This window comes from Salvelinus namaycush, unplaced genomic scaffold, assembly GCF_016432855.1.
Source record: "Salvelinus namaycush isolate Seneca unplaced genomic scaffold, SaNama_1.0 Scaffold1149, whole genome shotgun sequence".
Taxonomy (NCBI): Eukaryota; Metazoa; Chordata; class Actinopteri; order Salmoniformes; family Salmonidae; genus Salvelinus; species Salvelinus namaycush.
In genome coordinates, this window is record NW_024057841.1 from 19,110 (window position 1) to 36,487 (window position 17,378).

Here is a 17,378-nt window from a genome sequence, read left to right on the forward strand (position 1 = left end):
AGACGAGGAGAGAGATGGATGGAAGGAGAGAGAGACAGGGAGAGAGATGGAAGAAGAGAGAGAGAGATGGGGAGAGAGATGGATGGAAGGAGAGAGAGATGGGGAGAGAAATGGAAGGAGAGAGAGAGACGGTGAGAGAGATGGATGGAGAGAGAGAGAGATGGGGAGAGAGATGGATGGAAGGAGAGAGAGAGAGGGAGGGAGAGGAGAAACATGAAAAACATGAAAAATCGGTTTCCTCTATTTGATGCAAAAGCCCAAATGCATGAACACGCACACTCAGTTATACTGCACACGCACGCACACACACACACATTTGTTTTACTATGCTTGTGGAGACCCAACAATTGTTTCCCATTCAAAATACTATTCTCCCTGACCCCTAAACCTGACCCTAACTCCTTTAACCTAACCCAAAACCTAACCCTAAAACCTAATTCTCACACTAACCCTAATTCTAACCCTAAACTTACACCCTAAGGCTAAAATAGCCTTTTTCCTTGTGGGGAGCGGGAAAATGTCCCCACTTGTCCAAATGTTCCTTGTTTTACTATCCTTGTGAGGACTTCTGGTCACCACAAGGAGAGTAAAATAAAACACACACACACACATACAGCCCTCAAGCCTGGGTATTGAGGCTGATCCCTGCGGCAGACGCTTGGTTGTGGTGAAGCCTAAGGGCTTTGGGAACGTTAATCGTCCTGACACAGAGGAAGAGAGCATGAAGGCAGAAGATTACAGGTTGTCAGACAGACAGATAGCACCTCTCTCTGCTCTGGGATCCACCAGTCTCTGGCTGTGTCGCAAATGGCTCCCTGTTCTCTATATAGTGCACTACTTTGTGTAAAAGTAGTGAACTATGTGGGGAATAGGGTGCCATTTGGGCCACAACCTCTCTCAGCTGTAGAAAGGGGGGAAAGTCTGACACATGGACGTGAGCACGCTGTTGACTCGTTCTTAGGGGAATGGGTGACGACATGGTACGTTGTTGGATATTATTACTGCTGTACGTAGTTCAAGAAGCCTCCTAAGTGTGTCTGAGGGTGTGTGAACCCTAGGGAGTTCTGCCGGTTTCCCAGATGCAGATTAAAGGGTAATTCCACTACTTTTTAATAATGAATATGAGGTTGAAAAGTGGTGGAATTGGCCTTTAAGCCTCATTCTAGTTCAAAAAGTTATTTCAAGCATTCTCCATTCAGTAGGTTTTTTAGTCCAGGGCTAGGCCTAACTGGTGTCTGGGAAAACGTCCCTGAGTGTCTGACTTTGGAAGTGTAGTGTGGACAGTCTGGAGCCTCATACCTTCACAGGTCTTCCCTTGGGGCCTGTAGCCCTGCTTGCAGACACAGTCGCTGCGTGAGGTGCTGCTGGGCTGGGAGGTGTGGTGCTGGTCGGGGCAGGGCAGGCAGGTACCCAGGCCTCCAGGTGTACCCTCTGGTTTGTAGGTGCCAGGCGGGCACGCTGTACAGAGGACGCAGACACTCACTTTTAGCCTCAACACAGACGACACAGCCTAGAAATGTAGTTAGTTGCCAGGGTTGGAGTTAACTCCATGTCAATTCCAGTCCCACTGAAATTACAATTCTCTTCAACGCTTCAATGCTTTTGAATTAGGAACATTTGGAATTGAAAAGGAATTGACCCCAGCCCTGTTAGTTGCATGTAAAGGAAGGACCGGTACAGACAGTATACACACACAAATGCAAAAACATGTCCATGACCATGAGCAAATTCTGAGATCACGGAGGTGGATAATACTTCTATTAACTTGGCAATTATGCTTTGTGTTAGAAGCACCTGAGACTGATCAGGAAGCTAGGGGTCAGGACGCTAGGGGTCAAGAAGCTAGGGGCAGGATGCTAGGGGTCAAGAAGCTAGGGGTCAGGACGCTAGGGGTCAGGAAGCTAGGGGCAGGATGCTAGGGCTCAAGAAGCTAGGGGTCAGGAAGCTAGGGGTCAGGACGCTAGGGGTCAAGAAGCAAGGGGTCAGGAAGCTAGGGGTCAGGAAGCTAGGGGTCAGGAAGCTAGGGTCAGGACACTAGGGGTCAGGACACTAGGGGTCAGGAAGCTAGGGGTCAAGAAGCTAGGGGTCAAGAACCTATGGGTCAAGAAGCTAGGGGTCAGGACGCTAGGGGTCAGGACGCTAGGAGTCAGGACGCTAGGGGTCAGGAAGCTAGGGGTCAGGACGCTAGGAGTCAGGACGCTAGGGGTCAGGACGCTAGGGGTCAGGACGCTAGGGGTCAGGAAGCTAGGGGTCAGGACGCTAGGAGTCAGGACGCTAGGGGTCAGGACGCTAGGGGTCAGGACGCTAGGGGTCAGGACGCTAGGGGTCAGGAAGCTGTCTGGCTGTAGAGCTACCGAGCTTGATTTCAAACATTCCTCCATTGACTAAATCAGGGCTGCCCAATTCCCGTCCTGGAGGGCTGAAACACTTCTGGTTTATTTTCTACCTAGTAGTCATTGCACTCACCTGGTGTCCCACATCTAAATCAGTCCCTGGTTAGAAAGAGAGAATGAAAACCAGAAGTGTTTCGGCCCTCCAAGACCGGAATTGGGCAGCCCTGCACTAAATGATCCTCACAGAAGAAGATGGCCGTCTCAATGCATCCCTCGTGTTATAGACCAGTTGTGTTATAGACCAGTTGTGTTATAGAGACCAGTTGTGTTATAGAGACCAGTTGTGTTATAGAGACCAGTTGTGTTATAGAGACCAGTTGTGTTATAGAGACCAGTTGTGTTATAGAGACCAGTTGTGTTATAGACCAGTTGTGTTATAGAGACCAGTTGTGTTATAGACCAGTTGTGTTATAGACCAGTTGTGTTATAGACCAGTTGTGTTATAGACCAGTTGTGTTATAGAGACCAGTTGTGTTATAGAGACCAGTTGTGTTATAGAGACCAGTTGTGTTATAGACCAGTTGTGTTATAGAGACCAGTTGTGTTATAGACCAGTTGTGTTATAGACCAGTTGTGTTATAGAGACCAGTTGTGTTATAGAGACCAGTTGTGTTATAGACCAGTTGTGTTATAGAGACCAGTTAGCTAACAGTACAGAAGGAGAGGGTATCTCCAACTCACTATAATGGATAGGCTATACTCAATCAGAAGTGTTTGTCAAACCACAATGCATGAATTTTGACAAAATATGAAGTTGGCAATATAAGAAGTACACAGTTGTGAAGGGAGCTGTACCATCTAGCTCTAGGCCATGTATGGGTGAAGGACAGAAAACACTGTGGGGGCTTGTTGAGACCTGAACACACAGAGCAGTGTCATAGAGGATACATGGTGTTGATCTGACTAATCAGTGTTTAGATCTAATCTACTACCCAACGCTAAGCTGGAGGGGGGAATTTTCTGTGTTGTTTTAGTGCCAAGCTGTAGTCTGGAGAGGGGCCTCTCTCTCTCTCTCTCTCTCTCTCTCTCTCTCTCTCTCTCTCTCTCTCTCTCTCTCTCTCTCTCTCTCTCTCTCTCTCTCTCTCTCTCTCTCTCTCTCTCTCTCTCTCTCTCTCTCTCTCTCTCTCTCTCTCTCTCTCTCTCTCTCTCTCTCTCTCTCTCTCTCTCTCTCTCTCTCTCTCTCTCTCTCTCTCTCTCTCATGCCCTAGTGCTTAACAGGGGCCAAGCATTGGATCCGGATGCTCCGTGCCAACACACACTCATTCCCCACCTAAACACACCAGGGTCGGCCAAGCAGCATTAACCGCCGCTCGACCAGTAGCCTGGCACAGCCTGGAATAGCCCCCTCCCTCTCACCCACATCAAATACACACCAGCTATGTGTAGACTGTAGTGCGTGTGTGTGTGTGTGTGTGTGTGTGTGTGTGTGTGTGTGTGTGTGTGTGTGTGTGTGTGTGTGTGTGTGTGTGTGTGTGTGTGTGTGTGTGTGTGTGTGTGTGTGTGTGTGATCTGATAACTGAAGTAGCCCATACATTCTCAATGATATCCACCTTCAACCTCATAAGCAAGCAGCAGAACCTGAAGGGTAAATGTCTGAATGTATTTGAGGCCCCTGGATCCCCTTTTACAGCCTCCACTTATAGTTGACAGGAAACACAGTTATTTATGCACGAAAAATATTTCACTTGTAGTGAAACAGTAGAAATACTGTTTTAAAGTTTCATTTTAATTCCTGGACTGGAAACTTGGTCGGCTGGCTTAGGTAGACACTAGGGTAAGTAACAGACCTAATCTCATATTCATAAAGTGTCTCAATGTGTGCTGATCTAGGATCTGTTTGGCTTTTCAGATTATAATGAATTGACAGAGGTGACCTGATCCTAGATCAGCACTCCTACTCCGAGACACTTTCTGAATACAGACCTGGACGTCAGTTTTCTCTACAGGGGGAGAGTTCCGAGGGGCCAGACCAGGCTCTCGTAGAAACACACACTGTGTTCCGGGAGCGAGAGAGAAAGAAAGAAGGAGGGGTGGATAGAAGGAGAGAAGGAGAAAAGGGAAAGAGAAACGAATACATCTTAAAACGCCAAAACGAAAGACGGTGTTGGAAAGAAAACGTTGTGAATTTCCTAAATGTGTACCAGCGAAGTGTACCAGACTACACACTGTGATAGATGAAATATGCTCAGAAATAAATGACCTTAGCCAAGAAGACCAACTGACAGTCGATTTGAGACTGGAAAAGACTGATGGAAACCCTGAAAGTGAATCAAGAGCTAGCACATCTGCTTCAGCCCCAAATGACCCGCAAAGAGACTGATTTCCATCTCTTAGTGACAAGTCCATTGACCCCTGACTCCTATGGATACCCTCCATTTGGTCAGGAAGTAGGCCGTCAAGGGTCAAATCAAATCAGATGTATTTATATAGCCCTTCTTACATCAGCTGATATATCAAAGTGATGTAGAGAAACCCAGCCTAAAACCCCTGCAGCCCAGTCCAGTCCAGATTATCTGTAAATTGGAGAGAGTGCGCCCAGGCCCAGGTTAAAATACCTCACAGAGCGGAGCACAACGGGCCTTCAACCCTCAGAGCTACATGTGTGCTTTCAAACTCTTACTAGGCATGGTTAGAATGGTAACAATATCTACAGAAAGAGGAACGAGAATATAGGATTTACATCTAAATCCAATGAAAATGTGTGTGAGATATCAATCCTCTAAACACACAGGGGCAGGGTGTTAGAAGCAGTTTAGGCCTAAGACGTCAGGAGGATGTCAGGAGGGCTGCAGGAGGGCTGCAGGAGGATGGCAGGAGGATGCCAGGAGGGCTGCAGGAGGGTGGCAGGAGGGTGGCAGGAGGGCTGCAGGAGGGCGGCAGGAGGGTGGCAGGAGGATGTCAGGAGGATGGCAGGAGGGCTGCAGGAGGGTGGCAGGAGGGCTGCAGGAGGGCTGCAGGAGGGTGGCAGGAGGATGTCAGGAGAATGGCAGGAGGATGGCAGGAGGGCTGCAGGAGGGAAGCAGGAGGATGGCAGGAGGATGTCAGGAGGGCTGCAGGAGGGCGGCAGGAGGATGGCAGGAGGACGTCAGGACGATGGCAGGAGGGCTGCAGGAGGGCAGCAGGAGGATGGCAGGAGGATGTCAGGAGGGCTGCAGGAGGGCGGCAGGAGGATGGCAGGAGGACGTCAGGACGATGGCAGGAGGGCTGCAGGAGGGCGGCAGGAGGATGGCAGGAGGATGGCAGGAGGATGTCAGGAGGATGGCAGGAGGGCGGAAGGTAGCCTAGCAGTTAAAAGCGTTGGGCCAGCAACTGAAAGGTTGCTGCTTTGAATCCCCCCAAATCTGTTGATGTACCCTTGAGCAAGGCACTTAACCATAATTGCTCCTGTAAGTCTGCTAAATGACTAAAATGTTAAGTTCTCTTGGGTAGGGGGCAACATTCGGAATTTTGGATGAAAAGCATGCCCAAATTAAACTGCCAGCTACTCATCCCCAGAAGATATTAATAGATTTGGATAGAAAACACTCTGAAGTTTCTAAAACTGTTTGAATCGAGTCGTTGAGTATAACTCAACTTATTTAGCAGGCGAAACCCAGAGGACAAACCATTCAGAATTTTTTTTTGTTAGAGGTCACTCTCTTTTCAATGGATTTTCATTGGGAATCCAGATTTCTAAGGGACCTTCTTGCAGTTCCTACCGCTTCCACTGGATGTCAACAGTCTTTAGAAATTGGTTGAGGTTTTTTCCTTTGTGTAATGAAGAAGTACGGCCATCTTGAAAGAGGGTCACTTGAAGTGTACTGTTTATTAGAGGCGCGTGACCAGAAAGCTAGCTACAGTTTGTTTTAATCCTGTATTGAACACAGATCATCCCGTCTTCAATTTTATCGATTATTTACGTTAAAAAATACCTAAAGTTGTATTACAAAAGTAGTTTGAAATGTTTTGGCAAAGTTTACAGGTAACCTTTGAGATATTTTTTAGTCACGTAGCACAAGTTGGAACCGGTGTTTTTCTGTATCAAACGCGCCATATAAATGGACATTTTGGCTATATCGACGGAATTAATTGAACAAAAGGACCATTTGTGATGTTTATGGGACATATTGGAGTGCCAACAACAGAAGCTCATCAAAGGTAAGGCATGAATTATATTTTTATTTCTGCGTTTTGTGTCGCGCCTGCAGGGTTGAAATATGCTTCTCTCTCTTTGTTTACTATGGTGACTCAGATAATAGCATCGTTTGCTTTCGCCGAAAAGCCTATTTGAATTCTGACATGTTGGCTGGATTCACAACCAGTGTAGCTTTAATTTGGTATCTTTCATGTGTGATTTAATGAAAGTTAGATTTTTATAGTAATTTATTTGAATTTGGCGCTCTGCATTTTCTCTGGCTTTTGGCCAAGTGAGACAGTAGCGTCCCGCCTAAACTCAGATTTTTGGATATAAATATGAACTTTACCGAACAAAACATACATGTATTGTGTAACATGAAGTCCTATGAGTGTCATCTGATGAAGATCATCAAAGGTTAGTGTTTAATTTTATCTCTATTTCTGCTTTTTGTTACTCCTCTCTTTGGCTGGAAAAATGGCTGTGTTTTTCTGTGACTTGGCTCTGACCTAACATAATCGTTTGGTGTGCTTTCATCGTAAAACCTTTTTGAAATCGGACACTGTGGCTGGATTTACAACAAGTGTAACTTTAAAATGGTGTAAAATACTTGTATGTTTGAGGAATTTTAATTATGGGATTTCTGTTGTTTTGAATTTGGCGCCCTGCAGTTTCACTGGCTGTTGACGAGGTGAGACGCTACCGTCCCACATACCCTAGAGAGGTTAATGTAATGATTTCCATGTGCATCACTTTCAACAAAACAACATACAGTACCAGACAAATTCATCGCCATCATTTCTTGCTCATAAAATGATAAAGTAAGCCATTTAGTCTAGCTCATGAACAAACCGTAAGAGCCAAAGAAGTCACTCAAGAAGCCAAAGAAGTCTAGAAATCTTCTCTGGAGACCATGGGGAGCCTGTAATCCATTAGTGGGATCTCAAACAGACAAACGGAAACCCTGAAAGTGAATCCAGAAGAATACCCAGCACATCTCCGCATCTCAGTCCCCAATAACAGTGACAGATTTGCTGAGTCTAACAAATTCCCCCCTCAGCGAAAAGGCCACCAGCGTTTTCCTATAGACTGTGTCTCTATCTTCCCATGTGGGGAGCAACTGGGGAATGTACAAATCATTGCTATTCTGTTGGTTGTCTGAAAATAACCTTAGTTATCTTAAAGTCTTGATCAAATGTACAATACAAATATATGTTAAACTTAATTAATATCTACTGTTGCACAGGCGCAATCCCTGTGGTCCTTCTTTAAAAAATGGGGGTTTTGTGTTTCCAGATACAGTGCATTCGGAAAGTATTCAGACCCCTTCCCTTTTTCCACATTTTGTTACGTTACAGCCTTGTTCTAAAATGTATTAAATTATTGTTTTCCCTCATCAATCTACACACAATGCCCCATAATAACAAAGTGAAAACAGGTTTTTACATATTTTCTTCTCATATGTATTAAAAATACAAAACTGAAATACCTTATTTGCCTGTTCTCTTCTAAGACTAACAATTGAGACAGAACAAGTCAAACATAAATCTGAACACTCTAAATCTGGACCGCAGCCACACCACTTGTGGCCAGACAAGGGCTCTTGTTGTGATTCCGTTGGATTGGTTTTAAATCCCTGTGTTTTTATTAACAGAGATAAAAAAAACATTCACATGAAAGGACACTTTGCATTCTTAACATGACTTCACGTTTAAGACCTCAATCTGCCGCTGAAAATGTGCAGCAAACCAGGGGGGAAACAGTCAAATGTACATTCACAAGGAACAAGGTACTGTACAGATGTAGGATCTTAATTTGATCACTCTTTTGATGCTGAGAATGTTTCTGCACAGCAGGAAACACAAACTTGTAGTCTATTCAAGGTTTAAAAAGGACTCAAAAAAATATATTTTCACTTGAGAACTTGAGACTTGATTTGCCCTAACATTTTCTGTTGCTGCAGGATTTGTTTTCCTGCTGTAGCAAACTGGCTTAAATTAACAACATATTGTATACACCTCAATGTGACATATTGTCTTTAGATCACCAGAATAGTTCATACCAAATGGAAAGTCAACTGATACAGTGGACAAGTTAAGCTTGAGCATACTTCCTAGGATCATACAGTAGGTCATAGGTCAATGCAGTGATCCTAGAGAAGACACAAAAGGACGACACCTACACACACAGACACTTCAAGCCCCCATCATTGGCCCCTCAGTCATTTTCTCAGTCATCAACAGTGACAGCTGTGACCTTTCGTGACAGGTTGCATTGAAAACAGCAGACACGCACACCACTCCAAAATCAAACAAAGGCCTTGTGAAATTCAGAGGCTGTAGCCAAAGATAATGACTCTAGCATGACATCATTTTTATATTGAATAGCTCCCTATGTGTTTATGCTAGAGACTTACTGTTTCTGCATTGGCTGCAGCTCAATCCTCTCTTTCCGCCGATATAAAGTTTGCACCTATTCCATAACATGGAGCTTGTTGAAAGCGGTGTTTTCTACACATGAGAGGATCCGGACAAGAAAATCGTCACAAAATTGTCTGTAAAACCCTAGCATCTGCCAAGTCCCCAACAACCGGATGTTCTGGTTTTCAGGGGAAGTGGAAAGAGAGCCTGTGATGCAACTTCCTCTTTTGGACGTTAACAAGGTGACACTCCATTTTAACTCCTCCTCCACATTTACTGGATTGGTTGAACAGTGCAGAAGAGAACCTCCCCCAACATTTTATTTCTTCTCGTCAAGACCAGTATGTAGAGTATCTAGTTTCAGGTTCTTTTACGCCTGCTACGTTAGGTAAGTAAAACCCGAACAGTTTAAGCTAGCGACTCTCACGAACACAACAGTGTCATATGTTTTGCTCTACAACATCCACAAGCAGTCGTCTGAACTTTCAGACACCCAAGTCCTAATTTCGAAAATGTGTTCTCACAAAACCGACTGTTCAGACCGAACCGTTTGAGTTACAAACTAATAAGTCACCAACATCGACAGGTAAACACTCACTCACTTGTTTTGCTCCATGACCTACACAAGCTCAGGGGAAGGTAACCCTGTAAGAATGGCACAAAAGTTAATAAGGTGTAAAAAGTGCCATAAACAAAGTGATTAAATATGGCAACAAAAAAACTTGCAAATCCATGAGTTTTCTAATATCTCCAAGATATAGGAAAAGCACTTCAAAACCTTATTCCTCTTGATACATTTTTTTTTTGTTTTGCAATTTATGAATGTGTTATACAATGCGTTTCTATGGGCTATAACAGTAAAGGCCAAATTCAATATTTTATCCCCCCCAAATATATACAAAAGCATATGGACACCCCTTCAAATGAGTGGATTTGGCTATTTCAGCCACACCCGTTGCTGACAGGGGTATACAATCAAGCACACAGCAATGCAATCTCCATAGACAAACATTGGCAATAAAATCGCCTTACTGAAGAGCTCAGTGACTTTCAACATGGCACCGTCATAGGATGCCACCTTTCCAATAAGTCAGTTTGTCAAATTTCTGCCCTGCTAGAGCTCCCCGGTCAACTGTAAGATCTGTTATTGTGAATTGGAAATGTCTAGGAGCAACAACGACTCAGCCGCGAAGTAGTAGGCCACACAAACTCACAGAACAGGACATCTGAGTGTTGAAGCGTGTAGCATGTAAAAATTGTCTGTCCTCAGTTGCAACACTCACTACCGAGTTCCAAACTGCCTCTGGAAGCAACGTCAGAACAAGAACTGTTCGTCTGGAACTTAATGTAATGAGGTTTCCATGGCTGAGCAGCCGCACACAAGCCTAAGATCACCAGGCGCAATGCAAAGAGTCGGCTGGAGTGGTGTAAAGCTCACCGCCATTGGACTCTGGAGCAGTGGAAACGCGTTCTCTGGAGTGATGAATCACACTTCACCATCTGGTAGTCCGATGGACAAATCTGGGTTTGGCAAATGCCAGGAGAACACTACCTGCACAAATGCATAGTGTCAACTGTAAAGTTTGATGGAGGAGGAATAATTCTCTGGGGCTGTTTTTCATGGTTCGGGATAGGCCCCTTAGTTTCATGGTTCGGGCTAGGCCCCTTTCCTTGTTTCAGCATGACAATGCCCCTATGCACAAAGCGAGGTCCATACAGAAATAGTTTGGTGAGATCAGTGTGAAAGAACTTGACTGGTCTGCGCAGAGTCCTAACCTCAACCCCATCAAACACCTTTGGGATGAATTGGAACACCTACTGTGAGCCAGGCCTAATCACTCAAAATCAGTGCCCGACCTCACTAATGCTCTTGTGTCTGAATGGAAGGAAGCAGGTCCCAGCTGCAATGTTCCAACATCTAGTGGAAAGCCATTCCAGAAGAGTGGAGGTTGTTATAACAGCAAAGGGGAGACCAACTCCATATTATTGCCCATGATTTTGGAATGAGATGTTCGACGAGCAGGTGTCCACATACTTTGGTCATATAATGTATATGTATATTTTTATACCTACAGGAGTCCTAAAGTTCACAATCAAATAGCTAAAAGATCCAAGATATGACTATCTTTTAAAAAATCCATATGTTAGCATTGTAGATATCGCGAAACCAAAGGCTTAGATTTAGAGCCATAGAGAACTACTGGTATGTCTTATGAGGAGGGAGGATACCGCTGCCCATCTGGCCAAGAACAGAGCATCTGGGGGGGGAGACTCATGGAAAAAACCCTCTTTCGGATCTCTCTCTCTCTCCCCTCCTGATTGGATAGGAACTGTCGTCCAACATCTGTCTTTCAGTCCCTGTTTAGCTGTTTAGCAGCTTACTGCATTTCATTCCCATAGCAATCTGAGTTTACCCAAATTGTTACTTACCTCTGCTGGATTTTCAAGGCCAGCCTGAACTATCCTGTCTTGCACATTACGGCTGTGTCCCAAATAGCACCCTATTGCCTATACAGAATACAAATATAGAGCCTCTGATCAAAAGTAGTGCACTATATAGGGAATTGGGTGCCATTTGAGAGGCAGCCTACGTTTCCTGTTTCCAAGACGCCGAGTTAGTCCAATGTGAGAGCAAAGCAAAGCAAGGCAACCACAAAACAAAAGCCAAAACACAGGTTGTTCCTAGTTAATGAGTTACACAATGGGTCAGTTTGACTTTAAAGGACGCTCTGTGCTGAGAAATATGAGAATAAAAATGATGACGCAATATACAGAAAGGATTACACTCAAAACTGCCCTTACTGTTCATATTCATATATAAATCTCATTAGTATGTTGGCTAAGAATGTTTTTATACTTCTTAGTTACGTGATCTGAAGGATGACTTGGGGGAATTAGAAAGCACACACACACACACACACACACACACACTCTGTGTGACACCCCCCCCCCCCCCCCACACACACACACACATTTTAAATACTTTATTTGAATCCACTAATCAAATTGACAAAAAAAGGATCCAAACATTTCAAAGGTCCCTCTGTGCAGGGCACTGAAGGATACAGAAAGCACCTCCTTCTCCAAACAGCTAGACTGCCCACGACAGCTGAAACAGAGCAGTACCTAGTCAATTGCTTTGCCCTAGTTTTTGTCAGGCCCGCAATCTGGACGCCACGCACTGCAAGCCTGTGTATGTGGCCGAGACTGCCAAAAATCAGCACCACCAGCTGGTACCGCCACTCGAGGGTGTCCCAGTGCCACGAGGGGCTGGTATTTAAGCAGCTTCTCGGCAAAGGCCTGCTCCATGTGCCGTCAAATGAGCAGCCCACTTCCAAAACGAGCCCCTCCCGCTGCCAACAACAACAATATCTGGTGTATTTGACACACAGGAAACTTACTCAACATACTCAAGAATGTTTATGCATGTCTACTGTTGGTGAGACCAATTGTCTCACCTCGCTGGCTATCAGGTCAACACACATACGCCCACCCACACACACACACACACACACACACACACACACACACACACACACACACACACACACACACACACACACACACACACACACACACACACACACACACACAGCAGCAGCAGCAGCAGAGTTCTGTATCTCAGACAACCTAAACAACAGGAGGTGTTAACTGACTAGAGAACATGGACACTAAAAGGACACTATACATCGTCCAATCCCTCTGGTACAACACCATACATATGCAACGCACACACACACACACACACACACACACACACACACACACACACACACACACACACACACACACACACACACACACACACACACACACACACACACACACACACACACACACACACACACACACACACACACAGTAGCACATGCAAGGATTCATGCGCACACACACACTCACACACTTCCTTCCTTGTGGAACATTCCTGTTTTAAGAGTAGGGGTGTAGACAGGCCGGGGTGTCAGGAATGGACAGGGGGGTTCATTGGGGGTGGGTTGGCTCTGAGTTCAGGCAGAGGAGTTGTGTTCACTCATATGGGCCCTGGTTTTGACTGATAGGGGACCCAGAAAAGACATGATGGGGGAAGAGCGTGAGAGAGAGAGAGATAAAGAGGGAATGATAGATAAAGAGAAGGATAGACCAACAGAGAGAGAAAGAGGGAGAGATTACACACAGAGTGTATGAGATTGAGAGAGAGTGCGATCGAGAGAGAGAACGAGAGAGAGACAAAAAACCAAGAGAAAGAGAGATGAAAGGAGATGAGAGTGAGAGACAGAGAGAGAGTGGGCCTTGTTCCAGAGTGCAGATGCTAACTTCCTGAATCCTCCCCCCATGATGACCCCTGCCCCTGGGCCTCAGATGGAGTGTGTGGCCCTCTTCATCACCTATCCCTGGAGAAGCTAACGCTGGACAGACCACAGAACACCCTGACACCCTGACACTAACACAACACCTAGAGAGATGGGGTCAGGACGGAGGGAGAGGAGAGAGAGAGAGTACACAAAACGAGAGAAATAGGGGTCAGGGTGAAAGGAGAAGGGAGAATAGGGTGAGAGAGAGAGAGCGAGAGAGAGAGAGAGAGAGAGAGAGAGAGAGAGAGAGAGAGAGAGAGAAGCGAGAGAGTCAGAGAAAGGGAGTCAGAGAGAGAGAGAGAGAGAAAGAGGGGTAGAGCCCGAGAGGCCCACGGACAAAAAGAGGGCAAACAAAAATTGCGTGAATTAAAAGTCAAACAGGGCATTACACTGCCACGTGTCAGGCTTGAGTCTGCAGTGAGCAGAAGTTTGTGTGTGTGACTGTGTGTGTCTAGCATGTTTATAAACGTTTTGTGTGTAGCATGTTAATAGATGTTGTGTGTGTGTAGCATGTTTATAGACGTTGTGTGTGTAGCATGTTAACAGACATTGTGTGTGTAGCATGTTTATAGACATTGTGTGTGTGTAGCATGTTTATATACATTGTGTGTGTAGCATGTTAATAGACATTGTGTGTGTAGCATGTTTATAGACATTGTGTGTGTAGCATGTTTATAGACATTGTGTCTGTAGCATGTTTATAGACATTGTGTGTGTAGCATGTTTATAGACATTGTGTGTGTAGCATGTTTATAGACATTGTGTGTGTAGCATGTTTATAGACATTGTGTGTGTAGCATGTCTATAGACATTGTGTCTGTAGCATGTTTATAGACATTGTGTCTGTAGCATGTCTATAGACATTGTGTGTGTGTAGCATGTTTATATACATTGTGTGTGTAGCATGTTAATAGACATTGTGTGTGTAGCATGTTTATAGACATTGTGTGTGTAGCATGTTTATAGACATTGTGTCTGTAGCATGTTTATAGACATTGTGTGTGTAGCATGTTTATAGACATTGTGTGTGTAGCATGTTTATAGACATTGTGTGTGTAGCATGTCTATAGACATTGTGTCTGTAGCATGTTTATAGACATTGTGTGTGTAGCATGTTTATATACATTGTGTGTGTAGCATGTTTATAGACATTGTGTGTGTAGCATGTCTATAGACATTGTGTCTGTAGCATGTTTATATACATTGTGTGTGTAGCATGTTTATAGACATTGTGTGTGTAGCATGTCTATAGACATTGTGTCTGTAGCATGTTTATAGACATTGTGTGTGTAGCATGTTTATAGACATTGTGTGTGTAGCATGTTTATAGACATTGTGTGTGTAGCATGTTTATAGACATTGTGTGTGTAGCATGTCTATAGACATTGTGTGTGTAGCATTTTTATAGACATTGTGTCTGTAGCATGTCTATAGACATTGTGTGTGTAGCATGTTTATAGACATTGTGTGTGTAGCATGTTTATAGACATTGTGTGTGTAGCATGTCTATAGACATTGTGTGTGTAGCATGTTTATAGACATTGTGTGTGTAGCATGTTTATAGACATTGTGTGTGTAGCATGTCTATAGACATTGTGTGTGTAGCATGTTTATAGACATTGTGTGTGTAGCATGTTTATATACATTGTGTGTGTAGCATGTTTATAGACATTGTGTGTGTGTGTAGCATGTTAACACACTGTGTGTGTGTAGCATGTTAATAGACGTGTGTGTGTGTAGCATGTTTATAGACATTGTGTGTGTGTGTAGCATGCTAATAGACATTGTGTGTGTAGCATGTTTATAGATGTTTTGTGTGTAGAATGTTAATATATGTTTTGTGTGTGTAGCATGTTAATAGACATTGTGTGTGTGTAGCATGTTAATAGACGTGTGTGTGTGTGTGTAGCATGCTAATAGACATTGTGTGTGTAGCATGTTTATAGATGTTTTGTGTGTAGAATGTTAATATATGTTTTGTGTGTGTAGCATGTTAATAGACATTGTGTGTGTGTGTAGCATGTTAATAGACGTGTGTGTGTAGCATGCTAATAGACATTGTGTGTGTAGCATGTTTGTAGATGGTGCGTGTGTGTAGCATGTTATTAGACGTCGTGTGTGTTGTTAGCATGTTATTAGACGTGTGTGTGTGTTTAGCATGTTTATAGACGTTGTGTGTGTAGCATGTTAACAGACATTGTGTGTGTAGCATGTTTATAGACATTGTGTGTGTGTAGCATGTTTATATACATTGTGTGTGTAGCATGTTAATAGACATTGTGTGTGTAGCATGTTTATAGACATTGTGTGTGTAGCATGTTTATAGACATTGTGTCTGTAGCATGTTTATAGACATTGTGTGTGTAGCATGTTTATAGACATTGTGTGTGTAGCATGTTTATAGACATTGTGTGTGTAGCATGTCTATAGACATTGTGTCTGTAGCATGTTTATAGACATTGTGTGTGTAGCATGTTTATAGACATTGTGTGTGTAGCATGTTTATAGACATTGTGTGTGTAGCATGTCTATAGACATTGTGTCTGTAGCATGTTTATATACATTGTGTGTGTAGCATGTTTATAGACATTGTGTGTGTAGCATGTCTATAGACATTGTGTCTGTAGCATGTTTATAGACATTGTGTGTGTAGCATGTTTATAGACATTGTGTGTGTAGCATGTTTATAGACATTGTGTGTGTAGCATGTTTATAGACATTGTGTGTGTAGCATGTCTATAGACATTGTGTGTGTAGCATTTTTATAGACATTGTGTCTGTAGCATGTCTATAGACATTGTGTGTGTAGCATGTTTATAGACATTGTGTGTGTAGCATGTTTATAGACATTGTGTGTGTAGCATGTCTATAGACATTGTGTGTGTAGCATGTTTATAGACATTGTGTGTGTAGCATGTTTATAGACATTGTGTGTGTAGCATGTCTATAGACATTGTGTGTGTAGCATGTTTATAGACATTGTGTGTGTAGCATGTTTATATACATTGTGTGTGTAGCATGTTTATAGACATTGTGTGTGTGTGTAGCATGTTAACACACTGTGTGTGTGTAGCATGTTAATAGACGTGTGTGTGTGTAGCATGTTTATAGACATTGTGTGTGTGTGTAGCATGCTAATAGACATTGTGTGTGTAGCATGTTTATAGATGTTTTGTGTGTAGAATGTTAATATATGTTTTGTGTGTGTAGCATGTTAATAGACATTGTGTGTGTGTAGCATGTTAATAGACGTGTGTGTGTGTGTGTGTGTGTGTGTGTGTAGCATGCTAATAGACATTGTGTATGTAGCATGTTTATAGATGTTTTGTGTGTAGAATGTTAATATATGTTTTGTGTGTGTAGCATGTTAATAGACATTGTGTGTGTGTGTGTAGCATGTTAATAGACGTGTGTGTGTAGCATGCTAATAGACATTGTGTGTGTAGCATGTTTGTAGATGGTGCGTGTGTGTAGCATGTTATTAGACGTCGTGTGTGTTGTTAGCATGTTATTAGACGTCGTGTGTGTGTGTTTAGCATGTTTATAGACATCATGTTTGTGTAGCATGCCTGGTGCTATCTTTGCCTCCTTGATGTGTGAGCGTCCACTGTACCTGGGCCCCCAGGAGGAGGAATTAGAGCACATTCAACAGGGGGGGTTCTAATGTGTGTAATGGCTCTTTTATATCACCCTGTAAACTCACTCCTCTTTTTATGGTTGATGGTGGTGGTATGGGGTGGAAGAGAAGGGAAGAGAGGGAGGACATGGAGGAACGAGGGATGGATGGGGGAGTGTTAATGATGCAGTGAGGCCGTCGCCTGGGAGGTGCCACAGTTTTCCGACAACTCAGGTGTGTGGGATCCCAGACTGCACCTCTTCCTCTCTTCTCTTTCTCTCTCTCTCTCTCTCTCTCTCTCTCTCTCTCTCTCTCTCTCTCTCTCTCTCTCTCTCTCTCTCTCTCTCTCTCTCTCTCTCTCTCTCTCTCTCTCTCTCTCTCTCTCTCTCTCTCTCTCTCATTTTACGACAACAGCTATGTTTGTTTTACAGGGTTTTCACAATGTCCCTGTCCTACATCACAGTCCCCCTCTCTCAAAGGCAT

General features: G+C 43.8%; 1 protein-coding gene across 1 annotated transcript in view; it reads right to left on the reverse strand.

Moving 5' to 3' along the window:
• The window catches only part of LOC120035910 (sushi, von Willebrand factor type A, EGF and pentraxin domain-containing protein 1-like), a gene marked incomplete at its 3' end in the record, with an annotated part of 47,606 nt that overhangs the window by 12,892 nt on the left and 17,336 nt on the right, over positions 1 to 17,378 (reverse strand). Inside the window, exon 3 of the mRNA XM_038982377.1 lies at positions 1,300 to 1,458. Coding sequence (XP_038838305.1) covers positions 1,300 to 1,458 — 159 coding nt within the window. The remainder of the gene's footprint in view (positions 1 to 1,299; positions 1,459 to 17,378) is intronic.